Below are 14,189 nucleotides of genomic sequence, written 5' to 3'. Positions count from 1 at the left end.
AATTCTACAGTTAAGAAATCTTAATAAGGCCACAGGGAATACAAAGCTGAATCTCATGGTGCAGCTGCCTGCAAGCACTCAGATGTAGATCCATTTTTTTTCTCTAATTCTGGAAAGTGAAGAAATAAAAATTAAAAACAGAAAGAGAGAAAACAGAGCCAAAAGAGAAGCAGGGTAGTAAATAAATGTTCCAAATGAACAAATCCTCAAAAGATTAGGTCAGGATAGAGAAAGTCTAAGACAATTTCAAAATACTATCTTACACTGATAGCCTAGTATGATAAATTTATATTACGTGTGAGAGCACAAAATTGGAGAGAGTAAATGAATAGATTGATTACTTGGACATTTAGGGGAGACTTTTTTATTCAAATCTAATATTATACTTCATACTCAAAGTAGATCATAATAACTTGACCCCCACCCAAAAAAATGAAGAGGAACCTTTAATATGTTTCTAATCTGTGGATTAAAATACACTTCCTAAACACAAAGCAATGGAGAAAAATTAGAAAGGAAAACATCAGTAGATTTAAATTTGAAAACATGTGTATTATAATCCTCAAAACACATAAATGACAAAAAACAAAAGTTCACAGAATCTTAAATAAAAGCAAATGCTAAACTCCTAATAACTGAACAATAAATATAATTGGCCTAATTTGTTATAATGACAACAAATAAAAAATGTTTAATCATAGTAAAATATATTCTATATAAAGAAAAAACTTACTTTGGCCACTCAAACTATAAGAATCAAAAAAATAAAAAAAATATATATATTTATCCGGGTGGTGGTGGCGCATGACTGTAATCCTAGCTACTCAGGAGGCTGAGATCTGAGGATCATGGTTCAAAGCCAGCCCGGGCAGGAAAGTCCGTGAGACTCTTATCTCCAATAAACTACCAGAAAACCAGAAGTGGCACTGTGGCTCAAGGGTAGAGCACTCGCCTTAAGCTGAAGAGTGCAGGGACAACGCCCAAGCCAATTTCAAGCCCCAAATCGACCAAAATTTTAAAAAACATTGAAATGAAGCCTCACTGATGAAATTTCATGAAAGCAGTATATTAAGTCAAAATATTAATACTTACTCTTGAGTAATTCTACTTCTAAAAATCTAATGAATTGTGGGAATAAATGAAAATTCAAGCATAGGCATAAAGCAGAAAAATGTCATGAATAGTGTAATTTTTTTTAATTGACAAAAACTAGTAGCACAGTTTTATTGTGTTTGTTCTTATTGTTGTTGTTATTGTTTCCCAGCAGTGGGACTTGAACTCAGAACCTGAGTGCTGTCCTTGAGCTCTTTTGCTCATGGCTAGTGCTCTACCACTAGCACCACTTCCGGTTTTTCTGGTAGTTAATTGGAGATGAGTGTCGTGGACTTTCCAGCCCGGCTGGCTTTGAACCTCTATCCTTATATCTCAGTCTCTTGAGTAGCTAGGATTACAGGCCTGAGCCACCAGCACCCAGGTTAGTAACCCCATTTTTACCCAATGAAAAGGCCAACTTCTGGGAAATGGTTAAATACAATAAGGTACATGCCAAAAAGAAAATTCTGTAAAACCATTAGAATATATTAACTAAAAGTTAACAAAAAATGAAGATAAGAGGTCATTTCTTAGAAGGCACATTGAGCTTCCCATTTTGAAGCAGTGTTCTGTTAATTTTATACTATGTCTGAAAAGAAAGGAAACAATGTTCCCTAACACTATTTGTATAAAAAGGTAAATACCACAGAAAAATTAACTAGGGAAGAAAAATTTTAAAGTATTTCCTAGCACAATACAAACTGGGTGGATGGAAATTTGACATGCTATCCAACTTTCTGAAATATTTCTTACTCTTTTCTTGTTCATGGACATTGTTTCCTCTGGTAACTCAGTTTCGTTCCAAAGAAGTTGTTTCTATATTTCAGCCAAGACAATAGAAGGACTTCAGTCATCACTCATCATTCAAATATTCTCATTGACTCAACTAATAATTATTTGTGGTTTCTAATGTATGCACTAAACCAGGAAGAATAATTCTGGAATCTATTTTTACAATAATATTTTTTAATTTATTAAACATTTTCTTGGCTTATGCCTATAATCCTAGCTACAGGGGACTGAGATCTCAAAACAGCCAAAACACTCTTATCTCCAATAGTCATCAAAAAGCCAGAAATACAGGGGTGACTCAAGTGGTAAAGCTTCAGCTATGAGCAGAAAAGGCTGAGTAAGATCCCACCTTAAGTTCAAGTCTCAGTTCTAGGACAAAAAAAAAAAAAAAAAGGAAAAGAAAAATTGTGAGGACTGAGGATCACAGTTCGGAGCCATACTGGGCAGGAAACTCTGTGAGACTCATCTCTCCAATAAACTGCTAAAAAAAAAAAAAAAAAAAAAAAAAAGCTAGAAGTAGTGCGGTAGCTCAAGTGGTAAGAGTGCTCACCTTGAGCAAAAGAAGCACCCAGGCCCAAAGTTTAAGCTTCAGGACCAGCCAAAAAAAAAAAAAAAGTCAGGTATTAGATTTACAGCTAACTGAACTATACTGCATTTAAAAATTAGTTAAACAGGCTGGGCCCCAGTAGCTTACGCCTATAATCCTAGCTACTCAGGAAGCTGAGATTTGAAGATCGTGGTTCAAAGCCAGCCTAGGCAGGAAAGTCCGGGAGACTCTTATCTCCAATAAACCACCAGAAAACCAGAAGTGGTGCTGTGGCTCAAGTGGTACAGCATTCACCTTGAGCTGAAGAGCTGAAGGACAGCACCACAACCAACAAAAAACAATAAAAACTTAGTAAACAGTTTCATTAGAAGAGTAGCAGGTTTTTAAAGCCCTCATCTAAAATTTTAATTATAGAGTTTTCCAACTGGTTGGCTATTACTTAGAATGAGGAGGGTATTCTAGGTTAGTAGAAGACTTCTTGAATCTCTGTGGGCACTACAAATGGACTGCAGTCTCCATAAACACCTCATGCCTATGCACTATTTTTTAATAATATGTACAGATGGCTATAATTCATATTTATTCATTGTGTTAGTTTGTAGTATCTTTTCATATCTTTCCAATAAATTTACAGAACAATTTACTGTAGAAAGTATTAAAATTAGGAGCTACTAGGAAAATTACTAATATCTAAAAACATATATATCAATATATATTGTTATATCAATATATATTGTTAGATTAGGAAAGAATATATCCTTGGCTTCTCTGTAACACTAAAATCAAAATGAATGATTTAGCTTAAACTGAATACCAAAAGCTAAAGATTTACTGGAAAATTTTGTAAGATACCTCTCTGAATAAATCAGGCCTAAAACAATCATCTAAAATCAATAAATTCTCAGATTCTATTCTACTGGGAAAAGAATCAAGCCTTCATAGACAACTTTAATCACACCAAAAAGGGAAAAAAAGAAATAAATTAAGAAGAAACCACTAAAAATATTAAGAACAAAAGCACCAAGATGAAATGGGTACCACAAAGAGCACTTGGCATTATTTACTGGAATTATTCAAATAGCATGCAATCATGAGGAAATTCCTAACTTCCTGGCCTGCAAAGAATCATATGAAGAAAAGAAAAACTCTGCTTTAGCATGAACATGGCATGGACATTTAACTCCATACTAGCAAACAGATTATATAAATCATAAAAAATATATATCCAAACCAAAACAACATATTTCTCATAGATAAGTGTTAAAATACTAGGAAGACAGTTTTTAACATAATGCAGACATAGATAAATAGATATATACATACATACATACATAGAGATATACATGCATGTATAGACAAATTGATAGATACATACATACATGCATGCATACATACATGCATGCCTACATAGATACTAGATAAAGAGATGCATAACATGCATACATACATACTCAATGTAAAAGTGTTTAGGTAAAGAAAAGTATCCTGAACTTCAATATCTATGTATTAAGAAATTTCTTAGAAATGTATGAAAAAAAAAAAAAAAAAAAAAAAAAAAAGAAATTTCTTCACGACACAAATTCGCAGTATTGTTAGCATCTACCCAGTATCCATTTCCTCATTTTGTCACTTGTCTCATTTTCATTTCCTTTCCATTACCTTCAACTTCAGCAGAAATGGCCTCAGAAGTTGGCCAGACTGATGAGAATAATCCCAGAGATCCAAGTATAAGCTGGGGCATATCTAAATCGGGCTACAAGAGAAAGTTTTCTAAGAACTTCTGAATAGGCTTCCTTTGCTCTTCAAGAAGGAGCCACCAGAAATGGCCTGTCTCTTCCATCCTCGGGCTGCGGTGTTGAACAAACTGGAGACCTGACATTGCTGCTGTTGCCTACATTCCACTAGGTTTTATGAAGCCCACTCAGAGGGAACCAGGCTTCAAGGAAAAAGGAATGCATCCCACAGCCTCTGACCCACACACATCTCTCCCCAGGTATAAATGGGTTGCATTCTGGTAATATAACTTAAGAAATCACCTTTCTTTTTTTTTGGGGGGGGGAGGGGGTCCAGTCGTGGGGCCTGAACTCTGGGCCTGGGCGCTGTCCCTCAGCTCTTCAGCTCAAGACTAGCGCTCTACCACTTGAGCCACAGCACCACTTCCGGCTTTTTTCTTTTTGCTTATGTGGTGCTGAGGAATCAAACCCAGGGCCTCATGCATGCAAGGCAAATGCTCTACCACTGAGCCACCTTCCCAGCCCCAAGAAATCACCTTTCTTAAGTGGTGCTGTGGTTCAAGTGGTAGAATGCTAACCTTGAGCAAAAAGAAGCTCAGGGGCAATGCATAGGACTGGAACGCATGTGTGCGATGCACACGCATGCACACACGAGCGCACACGCACGCGCGCGTGCACACACACACACACACAAAGAGGCTACCACTCTTTTCATAAACGTAAGCCCAACCCTAAATAGTTAAAGCAGAGTACAGTATAAATGAGCTCTATCACTGGAACTAGAGGAACAATTTCTCTGCATAATTATTTGCATAAGGAACCGAAAGGTAGTTAGTAAATAAATTTGACAAACTGGATGCCTTGAGGTATATACACTCTGTACACATGCACTTATCCTAGAGTTTATTAGTCTGTTTGTTTTCAGCTGTTCGTCCAAACACCCCTGAAAAATAGATATTTTTATCACCATTTCAAAGATGAGGATGTTGATCAGCAGAAAGACAAATCAGCTATTAAGTTGTAGAGCCAGAGTTTGAATCCACCTCTAAATTCAAGAACTTCCCTCTGATTTTCAATAAATTGATTAAATATCAATAAACTTACAAAATGGGAAAGAGGAAAGAGGCTGTGAGCTGTACAAAACAAACAAACAAACTACCCATATTTTGGACTGAACTGAATATTACCCCATTCCTGGTTGAATCCCAGTATCTCCAAATACGACTTTATTTGAAGCTAGGCTTTAAAGAGGGGATAAGTCACTGAAGCTGTCTGAGACCATTAGGATGGGCTCTACTCTAATCTGTGTCCTAAATTTAAAAAAAGGAAGTAAGATACTAAAGTAGACACCAAAGATGCAAGTGCTCAGAGGAATAACCACGTGAGGACAAAAGGAGAAGGTGGCCATCTACAAACCAAGAAGACACAGGAAAAACCAACTCACCAACAGGTTAAACTTGAACTTGTAGACTATAAAACAGTGAGTAAATTAATTTCTGCTGTGTAAACTACAGGTCTGTAACATCTTGTTATGGCAGCTTTCACAAGTAAATAAAAGGTTTTCTTATACCAGGCCATGCAGCTAGGCTATAATTCCTAGCTTCTTTCCCAGGTTGGGCCAAGTGACTGTCTCAGAAAAAGAAGAGTGGGTACGAGTGCCACTTATAGGCCTCCCACACATGATCCTTCAATACAGACAGTGCCTGGAGTGACCTTCAGGGCTTCACACAGTGACAGCCACCCTGCCAAAACCTAAACTCCCAGATAAACATGGGAAAGGGCTGTCCACCAATGTGGGAACTGACTATGAATGTTAACTGAGCAAGAAATAAATGCCTATAATATCTAAACAGTTAAACTCACTTGGGTTAATATGTTACAGCAAAGGTCACAGATCTATAGCTATTCCACCTTAATGCTGATGCACAAAAAAGTGGAGGAAACTTGAAGGAAGGAGACTCAGAAATGCATATGGTGGAGAATACTAGGAGGTTCATGGTAACTATCAGTGATACTCACCAGAGGCAGCCTCAACCTCTCAAACCTTCTCAACTCAAGAGCTGTCAAGGAAGTGTGCACAATGCTTCTCAATCTTGCAACACACTTTTGGAGAAATAACAGACCAAACCAGAATACAACATGGTGCCATAAATTTTCCTACCAGAACATTTGTTAAATTTTGCCTAGTCACTCACTAAGTGTGTTCAAACACGCCCTAAGGAAATGGATTGACAAATGGCAATGGAAAACTCCATAATTCTGGCATCCTCTCCTTGATGACAAGTTGTCCTGCCTGTGTTGAAAGCTACTAAGAGGTGTGTGGACAGCCCGTGGTTACCAGCTGCTGATGTTGCAATATATAAGCATTTCTCCCTCTCAAAGCAAGCAATGCTTTCTGTAAGTAATATCACAAAATTCCATAGTCAACAAATACATTGAAAGGAGGTGAGGATAGCAGATGAACTAGATAATAAAAAGTAAAATAAAGTGATATAATTCCCAAATGTTGGGTATCATTAACCTATAGTGTATACTTTTAGCATCTAAGATCATAATGCATATGAAGAAAAAGGGTAGGGGCTGGGAAGGTGGCTCAGTGGTAGAGTGTTTGCCTTGCATGCATGAGGCCCTGGGTTCAATTCCTCAGCACCACATCACAGAAAAAGCTGGAAGTGGGTGCTATGGCTCAAGTGGTAGAGTGCTAGCCTTGAGCTGAAGAGCTCAGAACAGTGCCCAGGCCCAGAGTTCAAGCTCCACGACCAGCAAAAAAAAAAAAAAAAAGAAAGAAAGAAAGAAAGAAAAAAGAAAAAGGGTACTTTGAAAAATAAACCCTTACTCTTTAGAATTACGTAGAGAGTATTGGTCAGTATTATACTGTTCTGTTGCCTAAAAATACAAGCTTGCAAATCACTGCAGAAAGTCATTCTTTTGCACTATAATTCTACTCCACAGGAAACACAGATTCAAAGAAATGGGCAGTGTCAGATGGAGAATTCAATGAAAGCTTTCCAGGAGACCAGTATCTCTCAGGCTCAGACATAGAAGGCTCTTGCATAGTGGGAGAGCTATCTCCCTCCTAACTTCCATGGAAAATCACCACAAGTGTTCCATGATGGGTATTTCACAGGCCTTAATTCATACAAACACCAGAAGTCCTGATACCCTAAGATGGACTGTGCCTAAAAAAGAGACCTAATTACATTTGGCCTAAGGTATTATAACTTACAAGCAACGAATATCTTCCTTCATGACAAGATACTTTGCAATTCCTGAACCAACCTTCCACTACTTCCTAATTCAATCTCCCAAGAGGTTTAGCTAACCACCTCAAATTGCAGACTAGGCATGTATCCAGGTTGTGAATAATTAAAGAAAGCCAAGTTTCTCATCTTCAATTAGTTTCTGCCCTGATCCTATTCAAAACTGAACCAATACCAACAGAGTGCTCTATCCATCTTTCCCTTATTTGCAATATCTGAGTCAATATGTCTGAGTCAAGCAGAAAAGGTCAGATAAGGTGATGTTAGGGAAATGAACCCTAAGATATGTATTCAAATTTTTTTTTCTTTCATGCGATTGTTTCTAACACATTTATAAGATGATTTCTTTGTTGCTTTGTATGTCCCTCCCCTATAACCCCTGCTTTCACTGTATTTGATGTTGGTATAATTTGTGGAGGGGAAGGGGAAAAAAGTAATTGTTTAAATAGGGATACAGGTGGACCCATTGCAACAATGAAATGTACAAGTCGTTATGTCGAAAACGAACTTTACAACTTTGGTGGGGCGGGGTGAAGCGGGGAGGATTGGGTGGGGGGGTAGGGGGGGAAGAAGGATGGGAAGGGGAAACAAAGGAGGCTACAATGCTTGATAAGAAATGTACTCATGGGGCTGGGAAGGTGGCTCAGTGGTAGAGCGCATGCCTTGCATGCCAGAGGCCCTGGGTTCGATTCCTCAGCACTACATAAGCAAAAAGAAAAAAGCCAGAAGTGGTGCTGTGGCTCAAGTGGTAGAGCGCCAGCCTTGAGCTGAAGAGCTGAGGGATAGCGCCCAGGCCCAGAGTTCAGGTCCCATGACCGGACCCAAAAAAACAAACAAAAAGGGCTGGGATGTAGCTCAGTGGCAAGGCGCTTGCCTAGCAAGTGCAATGTCCTGGGTTCGATCCCCAGTACCAAAAAAGAAAAAAGACAAAAAAAAAAAAGAAATGTACTCATTATCTTGCCCATGTAATTGTAACCCCTCTGTACAGTATTTTCACAATAAAAAAAAAAAAGAAAGAAAGAAAATAAAGGAATTGTGCCAACCAAGGCCTAAGGAAGGGACACAGAAATTGAGTTCAGCAAAATTTACTGAAGCATTCTTGTGCATGAAGGGCTATGCCAAGCACTGGCCTCAACAGACAGATGGCACACTCTCACTGAACCCACAGGAAACAGAACCACAAAGTATGGGCAAGGTGCCCTGAGTGCAGGAAAAGGGACATCTACCGTTGCATAGGACATAGTAGACAGCATGGAGGAAGTAATAACTGTGTAGAGTAGGATTTCAAGAGCAGGGATGACATTCCAAAGAGAAGAAATAATATGTGCAAGGTATAAAAGTATCCTTTTATCTCCTCCAATGGGAGATAACAGCAATCACCATGACTAAAATCCAGCCGAAACAGTAAATACAGCATGAGATCTCAAAAGTAAATTAGAACTAAAACATAAAATGCAATGAACATCTTACCAAGGACTGTAGTCTACAGCACAGGTGATTGGAGAATGAGAAGCTGAGATCCAACTCTATCCATGTAGATGCCCTCATCTAATGAATCTGGGACCCCAAGTAGTCCAGGACAAATTCATCATTATTAAACAAAACCTCAGGACTTAACAGTTGTACTATGGCTTATTCAATTAATATAGGCAAGATCTGAGGTAGACAAAGGGAGGACAGAAGATTGCATAACCATATAATAGTCCTGATTTAATCAAGTGATTTTTTTTCCAACAGGAAAGATTTTCAATGAGAAAAGTAGTTTTCACCATGGTAAATCTAGTGAGGGCTCTACATGTTTCATTCATAGCATCCTAAGAAGCTAGGATTACAGGCATGAGCCACCATTAAGAGCTTAGCTCTTAATCTTTTTTTTTTTATGTTCATGGTTTCAATTATCAGTACTCCTAGCATATAAAAGAATTTTAGAAAAATTCCTCATATTTGAATTAACTCTTCTCTCTTCCCCCTCAAAATTAGGAAAACGGTAATTTTGAACTAGCTTTTGACAGCAGGAACTAAGCCAATGTACTGACAAACTGGACTTCATACAAGTTTCATATGAAGATGAGGATTTCACAAAACAGGAAAGGCTTAGTAAAAAATTTGAACTAGTCTTCAAGATCATCTTATAATTTGACCTTCTACGAAAATATACTATGTCTATTTGTAAGAAATAAAGGCTGGGGGCTGGGAAGGTGGCTCAGTGGTACAGCGCTTGCCTTGCATGCCTCAGGCCCTGGGTTCGATTCCTCAGCACCACATAAGCAAAAAGAAAAAGCCAGAAGTGGCGCTGTGGCTCAAGTAGTAGAGCGCTAGCCTTGAGCTGAAGAGCTGAGGGACAGCGCCCAGGCCCAGAGTTCAGGCCCCACGACTGGACCAAAAAAAAAAAAAAAAGAAATAAAGGCTGGCTAGGTAATGTACACCTGAAATTCCAGAACTTGAAAGGCTGAGGCAGAAGGGTCACAAGTTAAAGGCCAGGGTGGTCTATATAGCCTGATCTTGTCTCAAAACAAAATAAATGAAAGCCACTATTAAGGTACGTCCTAAAACTCTGTGTGTGTATGTGTGTGTATGATTAGTCTTAAATTGTATCACTCACTCCTAGCTTAATAATCAATAATTAAGCTGTATACTATGTCCGAAGTACTCCCAATTCTTTATTGAAATGTGAGTTACCAGGGATAGAGCTTGTTCAAAGTATACTCTACATGTGTACGAAATTGTCACAATGACACTTCCATGTGCTATTAATGTAAACCAATAAATAAAATACATTTAAAGAGAAAAAGTATGAGTTGATTAAAGCTAGCTTCCTGGCTTACCATTTTCTCCATGACTAAGTGTTTTAGCACCCTCTACTGGCCACTTGTTGAAACTAGTCAGCTCTTAACACCTACCTCCCCAGCTGGGCAGTCTTACAAAGCTCTCACTGTGACCACAGCATGCGAATGACTTTATAAAATTAGAATTGTAGAAAGTGGTTTCATTCTGACGATCTATGCATGCATATAATGTACTTTGATCAAATTCATCCACTCTATCTCCCCCACTCCTATTTTTTTAAAAATAAGTTTAATGGTTTCATACAGATGTATGAAGTACTTCAATCACATTCACCACCTCCACTCACTCTTCTTTTAACCCTTTTACCCTTCCACTGGTTTCCACCTCCCAAACCATCCTGGTTTTAAGGTCCTGTCATTTGGCGAGGGGGTGGGGGGGTTTAGAGTCTACCTATGAGATAAAATATGTGCTATTTGTCTTTCTCCACCCAACTTCTTTTGCTAAACCTGGTAAGTCAGCTCCACCCATTTTCCTGTAAATGACACCATTTTATGCTTCCTGTGACTGAATAATACTCCATTCTTTATATACACTTGTGCAGGACTTCTGCTCTTGCTGACAGATTTCACAAATCCTATCCTGAGCTAGAAGCTCCTCATCTGTATCCACCTCCTTTCTACAGACAGATGTTTTCATGGGCTGAGTCGCATATCACCCTCCTGCCTGTCTGCTTCATCTAGAGACTGCCTCATGAATCACCTGGATTCACATAAGTCAGAAAGAAGAAATGGGAAGCATATCCGCTCTCCACCACCCAGAAGCTCACAGAGTTGATACCAATGACATCCTGCCCTTAGGCTTATGAGAGTTTCTCTAGTAGGAGGGTGTCAGAAAAACTTTCCCCACTCCTCTATGGCCTCAAGATGAGGCAACTTCTAATCCTCGAGAGTCTAATACAGAAAGTGAAGTCCCCTTAGTAGGATCAAACATAATCATGACCCCTCTACACTCTTATTATCTGTCCATTTTCTTTTGGAAAACAAAAATATAAGAGTCAGTATTATACTCCTTGTTCAAAACAGAATGAAATGACAGGTGAAGAGATTCGGGAAAAAAATGGAGAACTTCTTCACTGTAAAATCTTGACAGATAAAGCTACTATTTACCAATTAATAAATTCTGACTAGTTCAATATCATGCGTTGAGTACAAGTATTCTTTACAGAATGTTATGAAGAGTCTAGAACATAATTCATGCCATCAATGAGCTCAGAATTTGGTTAGAACAACCGAATGTGACAGAGGAAATCATTAGAAAGAAACAGAATATCCTACCCTTAAGTAAAAATTGGAAAACCAGGCCCTTATTCTGACTACTGGGGAGCTAAGAGCTAAAGATCATGGTTCAAAACCAGCCCAAACAGAAACATCTATGAGACTTTTATCTTCAATTACCTGGTAAAAGTCTAGAAGTGCAGGTGTGGCTTAAGAACTCTAGCCTTGAATAGAAAAAGCTAAAGAAAAAAAAAAAGGAAAAAGAAAAAGCTAAAGAAGAGTACAAGTCCAGAGTTCAAGCCTGTGTACCACCATAAAAAGAAAAAAAAAAAAAAGATACTAGAAGTCAGGTGCCAGCTCACACTCCACAAAAGGCTGACATCAAGTTCAAAGCTAACTCAGACAGAAAAGATTGTCAGACTCTCACCAATAAATCAGCACAATTCTAGACTACAGATGTGGCTCAATAGTAGATCACCAGTTGTGAGCAAGAAAGCCAAATGAGAGCACAAGATTGAAAATTCAAGCTCCAGGAGGCACACACAAAAAATTATATATATATATATATAATATTTATTATAAATTGTGTATGTTATATAATGTATAATATATTAATCCTATAAAATATATAACTGCATATTATATAATGATATAATTTATTATAGATAATTTATACATATGGAAATACAATCATCAAAATATTAGTAATACTTATCTTTAGATTTTTCAGTACTGTTTAAAGTTTCTACAATAAGTAAGAGTAGAAGGTATTCACAACAACGACAGGAAAATAATAACTGATCAAGAGTACAAACAAAAAACTGTCTATAAATAGAATTGTACACACAGAATAACTCATGAACATAGTTATGTAAAAATCACATTGGGAGAAAACAGGAAAGTATTAATGACTTGCATCTAGAGCAAGTGATTTGTGTCACATACTTTGTTCATTTTCTAGTGCTTTTATAATATACCAAAAAAAAGATATCTTCACTTCAAGACACCCATATGTTAAACAATCATTCAATCCTCATTTTTTAAAGAAAATCTAACAGAAATGCTTTACAGGTACCGATTAGTCAGCAGCGTACCTGGGATGAGTGCTGTGCTGATAAGAATGTCCACCTCTTTACACTGCTGGGCAAAAAGCTTCATTTCAGCTTCAATAAACTCTTTGGACATCTCTTTCGCATATCCACCTTGACCTTCACCAGATTCTTTCAAGTCAACTTCCAAGGGCTCAGCACCAAGAGACTTGAACTGTTCCAAAGCTGCAGCTCTGAATTATTAAAAGAGAAACACGTAATCATTATAGGTACTTAATAAGAGAACCAAAATCTTCACTTACATTTTTTAATTTTTTTTTGCTATCATAAAGATGATGTACAGAGGAGTCACAGCTATATAAATCAGATGAGTATATTTCTTTTTGGACAATGTTACCCCTTCCCTCACTCTCCCATTTTTAAGAAGAGCAGACTACATAGAGTGAAAAGTCAAGTTTAATTAGTGCCTCTGACTTAACTCTTTTTTTTTTTTTGGGGGGGGGGGGGGAGTCCGGTCATGGGGCCTGAACTCTGGGTCTGGGCGCTGTCCCTCCGCTCTTCAGCTCAAGGCTAGTGCTCTACCACTTGAGCCATAGCACCACTTCTGGCTTCTTTTTTTCTACTTATGTGGTGCTGAGGAATCGAACCCAGGGCCTCATGCATGTAAGGCAAGCACTCTACCACTGAGCCACCTTCCCAGCCCCATGACTTAACTCTTTTTTTTGTTGTTGTTTTGGGGTTTTTTTTTTTCTAGAGGCAGATAATCCTTTGATGATAATATTTTTTCTGGAAAAAATAAGGAAATGCAACTTCAAATCAGTTAAATTGCAAAAAGAATTAAATTGGAAATAAACATTTTTCCAGGAATTATTTTGTCACAAAGTTATCCATCCTTATCACACAGATATTAATAATGATCTGATATACATTATGACTTAGTATCAGCTGGGAGTAGTGGCCTGTGCCTATAATCCTAGCTATTCAAAAAGCTAAGATTAGAAGGAGATTCAAGGTCAGTCCAGGCAGAAAAGTTCATGAGACACTTCTCAACCATGGCCGTTATATCCTATGGCTTGTCATCCCAGCTACACAGGGGTTGAGATCAGGAGTAATATAATTTGAGGCCAGCCTGGGAAAAAAATTTTTTTAATTTGAGAAACTCTATCCCAATAGAAAGAAGCTGAGTATTGGGGCACAAACCTGTCATCCCAGCCAAGGAAAGAGGCCTAAAATTAGTTACAATCCAGGAGCAGACCCAGGCAAAAAAGTGAAACTCTGTCTCAAAATCTCTAATGTAGGGCTGAGAAGGTGTCCAGTGGTACAGTGCTCGCCTCCCATGCATGAGGCCCTGGATTCAATTCCTCAGCACCAGAGAAGCAGACAAAGCCGGAAGTGGTGCTGTGGCTCAAGTGGTAGAGTGCTATCCTTGAGCTGAAGAGCTGAGGATCAGCGCCCAGGCCCAGAGTTCAAGCCCCACAACCAACCAAAAAAAAAAAAAATCACTAATGTATTAAAATGCTGCAGATGTGGCTCAGCAATAAATCACCTGCCTAACAAGCACAAGACCCTGAGTTGTGCCAAAAGAAGGAAGAGAGGGAAGGAGGGAGGAAGGGAGGAAGGGAGGGGAAAGACCTACTATCATTCACATAGTTGGG

At 38.3% G+C, this 14,189-nt stretch overlaps 1 protein-coding gene across 5 annotated transcripts in view; it reads right to left on the bottom strand.

The window, feature by feature from the left end:
- Nnt (nicotinamide nucleotide transhydrogenase) overlaps nucleotides 1-14,189 on the bottom strand; it is a 96,541-nt gene that overhangs the window by 55,717 nt on the left and 26,635 nt on the right. For all 5 annotated transcript variants that reach the window (XM_070041138.1, XM_070041140.1, XM_070041141.1 and 2 more), the window contains exon 7: nucleotides 12,580-12,767. In XM_070041138.1, coding sequence (XP_069897239.1) covers nucleotides 12,580-12,767 — 188 coding nt within the window. The remainder of the gene's footprint in view (nucleotides 1-12,579; nucleotides 12,768-14,189) is intronic.

This window comes from Dipodomys merriami, unplaced genomic scaffold (genome assembly GCF_024711535.1).
Source record: "Dipodomys merriami isolate MVZ:Mamm:240054 unplaced genomic scaffold, mDipMer1.0.p SCAF_30, whole genome shotgun sequence".
In the NCBI taxonomy this organism is placed as follows: domain Eukaryota; kingdom Metazoa; phylum Chordata; class Mammalia; order Rodentia; family Heteromyidae; genus Dipodomys; species Dipodomys merriami.
This window is presented reverse-complemented; position numbering and strand designations above follow the sequence as displayed.